Source organism: Dama dama, chromosome 1 (assembly GCF_033118175.1).
Source record: "Dama dama isolate Ldn47 chromosome 1, ASM3311817v1, whole genome shotgun sequence".
NCBI lineage: Eukaryota > Metazoa > Chordata > Mammalia > Artiodactyla > Cervidae > Dama > Dama dama.
The window spans coordinates 50,061,629-50,068,695 of NC_083681.1; the positions used below are offsets into that span (position 1 = coordinate 50,061,629).

At 39.2% G+C, this 7,067-nt stretch overlaps 1 protein-coding gene across 1 annotated transcript; it reads right to left on the minus strand.

Annotated features, from left to right (window-relative positions):
* Positions 1-4,813: 4,813 nt before the first annotated feature.
* On the minus strand, positions 4,814-5,758 carry LOC133059504 (olfactory receptor 52B4-like). The gene has a single exon (XM_061146750.1). The coding sequence runs from the start codon at positions 5,756-5,758 to the stop codon at positions 4,814-4,816; it is 945 nt and encodes a 314-aa protein (XP_061002733.1).
* Positions 5,759-7,067: the final 1,309 nt, after the last annotated feature.

The window sequence follows — 7,067 nt, forward strand, 5'->3', positions numbered from 1 at the left end:
TTTTTTTATAAAATAGCCTATTTCTATAAAATAGCTCTCTCTTTCCTTTTTTATAAAATGAAAAAACAAGTGTGAAATGATTAGTAATTTTGGTCTTGATTTTCATTCCCTGATGATTTGTGATGTTGAGAATTTTTCATGTTCCTTTTGATTATTTGTATGTCTTGTTGGAAAATATCTATTCAGTTTCTCTGCCCTTTTTAAAAATTTTATCTTATTGAAGTATGCTTGATTTATATCTCTGTCCATTTTTAAATCAGGCAGTTTGGATATTTTTGCTATGGAGTTGTATGAGTTCCCTACATATATATTTTGGATAATAATCCTTACAAGATATATGTTCTGCAAATATATTCTCTCATTCCATACTTTGCTTATTTGTTTCATAAATTGTTCCCGTTGCTGCACAAAGCATTTGAGTTAGATGTAGTCTCACTTGTTGATTTTTGTTTTTGTTGTCTGTGCTTTTGTGTCATACATAAAAAATTATTGCCAAGACAAACTCAATAAATTTTTTCCTTTAGGAGTTTAATGGCTTGGTGTCTGAGTTTAGGTCTTTAATCCACTTTGAGAGGCTTGTGTATGTGTGTGATGTATGGTGTGGGTCCAATTTCATTTTTCTCCTGATTACCCAGTTTTCCTAATACTATTTGTTAAAGAGACTATCTTTCTCTGTTAAACATTCTTGACCATTGTTAACCAGATATGTAAAACTTTATTTGGGGGCTCCCTTTTGCTCCATTGATTTGTCTGTTTTTATGCCAATCCCTTACTGTTCTGATCAATACAGCTTGGTAATAGTGTTTAAAATAACTACAGAATTATGGGTAGTTGTAAAAAACAATGTAAAGAGTAGCCCCTCATACAATACACCTAGTTTTACCCAAGGGTAACATCTTGCATAACTATAGTAGAATATCTAAACCAAAAAAATGACATTATTAAAATCCACATATTTTATTTAGATGTTAAAAATTTTACATGCACTTATTTCAAGGGAGTGGTTCTAGGCAATTTTATCACATGTATAGGTTTGTATAAGCATCAACACAATCAACAGGGTGTTCCTGTTGGGCTGTACTCCACAGGCTTTTGAGACCTGTGCTTGCCCAGCTTTAAGATGGAAGAAAAGAGGGCTTCCCAGATAGCTCAGCTGGTAAGGAATCCACCTGAAATGCAGGAGGCCCAGTTCGATTCCTGAATTGGGAAGATCTGCTGGAGAAGGGTTAGGTTACCCACTCCAGTATTCTTGGACTTCCCTCATGGCTCAGCTGGTAAAGAATCTGCCTGCAATGTGGGAGACCTGGGTTCAATCCCTGGGTTGGAAAGATCCCCTGGAGAAGGGAAAGGCTACCCATTCCAGTATTCTGGCCTGGAGAATTCCATGGACTGTATAGTCCATGGGGTCGCAGAGTCGGACACAACTGAGTGACTTTCACAAGAAAAAAAAGATGGAAAAAGAGTTAAGAGTCAGCAACAGAGGCGTCAATGGTATAATAGATAGGGAATTTCAATGTCTGAAGTAAGTTCCTTGCGTGACACCACACGGTAACTGGGGATGACAGGAAGAACATGGTGGCAAACTTTGCTCCCTGGAGAAGGGGAGATTACTAGTTAGAGGGGAATTGACATCAGGTGGGCTCACTAGTTACCAGGAAACCAGTAAAGGGGTATGTCCCCTCACTGTCCCTTTGATAAGAACAGCAACTATCTGGGGCCTGAGGAAAGTACGTAGGAAGGTCAATTATGTGAGTAGGGTGTAGGTAAAGAGGCACTGGTCAGGCAGGGGATGTACAGAGAATAAAAGAGGCTGACATGGTATCTTGCTGGAGACCCAGAAATTAGACTCATTTCCCAGTGAGTCCAGTGTTGTGGCTCAGTCCTCAAAAAAATTTCCATTTACTCGGACTGGGGAGGAAATGTAAGGCATCTAACAGTCATGATACAGGAGACATCATGACAAGCAAAATACAAGCAGTAATCACATCTGAGATAATACTACACCCACCTGTGGTTTTTTTGTCCTGGTCTGCAATAATAGTCAGAAAATTCAAGTTTTCAGTGAAACAGGAACATTTGCAAAATCAAGTTTATAAGAGCCACCTCTGAACCACAGCTACTCCATTTTGAAATTCGAATGCATTCGCTTCCTCAATGACCATAGCAGCTGTACAGTGCATGTCTGAAAGGCCACAAAACAGGATGCTCTGGTCAGCAAAATTTAAGTTAAACTATGCAGAAGCCAGAATGACTTTCCCAGACCTCAGTAAGGCAGAGGTTTCCACCATTTCCCCTTTTGACTAAAAACCTTCCAATAGAAAACACTTCTGATTAGAATATTAGTTCAGAGATGCTGGGGTGCTGACTGCTGCTACACCAGGTTCAGATCATGTTCATTGGTGCTAAGCCTCCTTTATATTCACCCAGTCATTCATATTGGGGGAAAACTAATCAGAATGCGTGAGGCTGAGACATATGTTAATGAGGAAACACTTTAGAGGCCATATATTTGTTCTAACTTTTTAATTTGTGTTGAGGTATAGCTGATTAACAATGCTATGATAGTTTCAAATGAACAGTGAAGGGACTCAGTCATACATATACATGTATCCATTCTCCCCCAAACTCCCCTCCCATCCAGGGTGCCACATAACATTGAACAGAGTTCCATGTGCTATATAGTAGGTTCTTGTTAGTTATCTACAAGGGTCTACAAGTCAATCCCAGACTCCCTAACTACCCCTTCTCCCCATCCATCCCCCCAGCAATCATAAATTTGTTCTCTAAGTCTGTGAGTCTCTTTCCATTTTGTATATAAGTTCATTTGTGTCATTTCTTTTTAGATTCCACACATAAAGAATGTCAGAAGATATTTCTCCTTCTCTGAAATTACCTCACTCATTATGACAATCTCTAGGTCCATCCATGTTCCTGCAAATGGCATTCTTCCATTCCTTGTAATGGTTGAGTAATATATACATATCACATTTTCTTTATCCATTCCTCTGTTGATGGACATTTAGGTTTCTTCCATGTCTTGGCTATTGTAAACAGTGCAGCAATGAACATTGTGGTGCATGCATTCTTTTGGATGTTTTTCTCTAGGTATATGTCCAGCAGTGGGATTGCAGGGTCATATGGTCACTGTATTTTTAGTTTTTTAAGGAACCTCCATACTATTATTTATAGTGACTGTACCAATTTACATTCCCACCAACGGTTTAGAAGGGTTCTTTTCTCTCCACACCCTCTCTAGCATTTATTATTTGTAGAGTTTTTTATGATAGCCATTCTTACTGGTGTGAGGTAATATCTCATCGCAGTTTTGATTTGCATTTGTCTAGTAATTAGCAATGTTGAGCATCTTTTCATGTGTTATATATTTTATGCCATACACAGCAGCAGCAGCAAGTCTCATGCTCCTTTGAGGTGGAACAGTTTTTTGAGTGTGCTCAGAATCAGGGTGACCTTAAGCTTTGTGAGGGTTTCACAAGGTACTAGAACCTTGTGAAACATTGGTGAATGGATTAGCTTAATCAAGAAGTTCCGACCAAAGATATGAAAAATCATCTCTCATGCCCACATTGGTTTAGCATTACAAATATAATTGATAGTGAAGATTTAAAGTGTGAAACCACCAGGTAAACCTCTCCTCAATCATTAACAACTTTTGTGCTTCCTCAGGATTGCTGATAGAGAAAGCAATGGCACCTCACTCCAGTACTCTTGCCTGGAAAATCCCATGGACGGAGGAGCCTGGTAGGCTGCAGTCCATGGGGTCGCTGAGAGTCGGACACGACTAAGCGACTTCACTTTCACTTTTCACTTTCATGCATTGGAGAAGGAAATGGCAACCCACTCCAGTGTTCTTGCCTGGAGAATCCCAGGGACGGGGGAGCCTGGTGGGCTGCCGTCTCTGGGGTCGCACAGAGTCGGACACGACTGAAGCGACTTAGTAGCAGCAGCAGCAAGATTGCTGAGGAAGAGGGTTTTCTCATTCTGTGGAAGTTCATTGAGATGGTATTGAGTTTGGGGCTACACAGATGTTTGTGGTCTCTTAAACATGCTTTTCTGATGTTACTGATGTGAATTCATTAGAATAAAATGTTTTTCTTTCCAAAAAAATTTTGTCAAATATTTGACAAATGCAAATTGTATATTTATAAAGTATACAATCAGATGATTTGATATATAAATACATATACATATATAGCAAGATAATACAATCAAGTTAATGAACATATTCATCACCCTTTTCATAGGTGCAATTTGTGTATGTATATGTGCATGAGTGCGTGTGGTAAGAAAACATATCAACTCTCAAGTTAACAAATTTCAAATAGACAATATAAGATTATTAAATATAGAAACAATGCTATCCGTTAGGGTCCAGAAGTTATTCATCCTGCCCAACTGATAAATTGTACCCTTTTTATGTGATTGTCCAAGGATGTCACAAGATGTCTCAAAAAAGTGGGAAACTCAGCCCGGAATGGTTGAAGAAATTCAAAACCAGAAATCAGTACTCATTTCATCTTTTACCAAATCAAGCTGATGACATGAAGGATACATGATTTAGAAGTTCACAGGCTCTCTGGAGGAAACACACCATGCTCAGTCAAACATGATACTACTCTCTGTTGCTTTGACAGCAAAAGATGTAAACTCTGAAACCTACCTTGTGACCTTTCCTGGAAACAGAATTCACCAAGACATTTATGTTTCAGTTTATCAATACTATTTCCACTCACCACATCTGTAGTCCATATCATGAACAGCTAGAGACGATGAAAAGTCTGTTCCTCCTTTGGAGTTACTTCTGCTTTGGAAAAAATATGTGAGCCATCTGCTCCCGGATTTGCTTGGTCTTGATCCCGTAAATGATAGGGTTCAGCATAGGTGGAGCCAGAACGCAGACATTAGCCAACAAGATGTGAATATGAGGTGGAATGTGACGACCAAACCTCTGAGTCAGGATCGTGAAGAAGGCAGGTCCATAAAAGAGAATGATGATGCAGACATGAGAGCCACACGTGTTGAGAGCCTTGTGGCGAGAGTCTTGGGAAGACATGTGGAAGACAGCATGGAGAATCAGCACATAGGAAACAAATATTAGCAGGGCGTCTAAAACCACTGTTGACATTAGGACAAAGAGTCCATACCAGATGTTCACCCGAATGTCATTACAAGCATATTTGGCCAAACCAATGTGTTCACAAAAGGTGTGGGGTATGATATTATTTTTGCAGAAATTCAATCTTTTCAAAAGGAATACTATGGGAAAAATGGTACAATAACTTCTCAGAAAGATGGTAATTCCTATTTTCCCAATCAGTGTGTGTGTAAGAATAGTGGTGTATCTCAGTGGAAAGCATATGGCAATGTAGCGGTCAAATGCCATCACCAGCAAGATCCCTGACTCAGACATGAAAGTGCTGTGTGAGATGAAGAACTGAGTGATGCAGCGATCCAGGGAGATCTCCCCAGCATGGAACCAGAAGATAGCCAAGGCCTGAGGGACTGTGCACGTAGAGAGGACAATGTCTGCTCCAGACAGCATGCAGAGGAAGAGGTACATGGGTTCATGAAGGTTGCGCTTTGTGAGGATAATGTAGATGACTAGACTGTTTCCAAAGAGGGCAATAGCATAGGAAATGAAGAAGGGGATGGAGATCCATATGTGCTGGTCCTCAAGGCCAGGGATGCCCAGCAAGCGGAAGACTGTGTGGCTAACACCAGTGTGGTTTAAAGTCATCATATCTAGAAATACCACTACATACATCACTTCTTATTCATATACAGAGATAAAAACACAGATTTTCCTAGTCTTGGTGAAAGCAGCAGGAGATTTTGGCATATTCCATACTTCTGCCTTCTTTGAACATGCAAATAATAAGACATATACAAAGGTGAATAGGATATATTCTGTAGCCTAGAATCCTACTCTAACTAAAGGATATATAGGTTTCCAACTGGTCAAATAAAAAGATATTGCTGTATATCTTTTCCTGCCAACAGATGGGTATCAATATATAGCAGGAACCATGGTACATCTCTGGGAAGGCAGTAGCAAGATTGTAATTGAACTTGACATTGAGGAGTTTATCATATAGCAAAGAAAGAAAAGAAAAAGATGTATTCTTGAAACGTTTTCAGGCAGAGGCTTAGGCATAAGCTAGAGAATTTCAGGCTAGAGAGGCTTAGGCATAGAGAATACTGGAGAAAGTATGGGAGGATTTGTACAGGCAGATTTTTCCTGATTGTGAAGGACATTGATCACAACTTTACACTTAGACTCAACCATTTACATGGGGAGCAGCCCTTAGATGTCATGAAGTTATCAGTTTAGAACAGTTGATCTAGTTTTTAAAATAAAATTGTTTTCAATGTGAAAATAAAATAAAATAAAATTATCTATGGAGGTTTACTGGAACAGTAGTTGATGAGACAGGATTCTAAATGGCCAATGGTGTTCCTGGAGTAAAACAGATCTGAACCTAATGCTCAAGGAGGAATTAAACTAATATCTATCATGCATCTGCTTTATGCCAGCAGCTGTAGTCATCACTTGGTGTGTGGTACTTCATGTATTTTTGCACTCACATGTTGACTATCCATTCAAGGAACTGGGTATTATCTCCATTTCACTCTTAAGAAATATGAGACTCAAGAAATGTGAATTATTTGCCAAATATCCCAAGGAAATAATTAATAGATATGAGATTTGAAAACTGTGCATTTACCACATACAGGAACCTCACTTGTGAAGAGGGTCAAGAGACCTTAAGAGGTGCTATTGACAAGGCCTGCGTGCCCGATGTGAGGCACTCCTCCAGCTTGCATCTTAGAAAACTAAGTGTAGAAATGACTGAAATTGAAAAAAGAAAGGTATCACTTCTCAGAAGGAGGAGGGAGGGCCGCATGATATTTAAAGTCTTTTTACATGCAGAAATTGAACATTTGTTTCTTAGTACACTTTGATTCATTAATTAACTCAGCTATTCAGGTAACATATATTGAGCAAAAACTATTTTCAGGCACCATATCACTAACCAGGGATAGAGGGG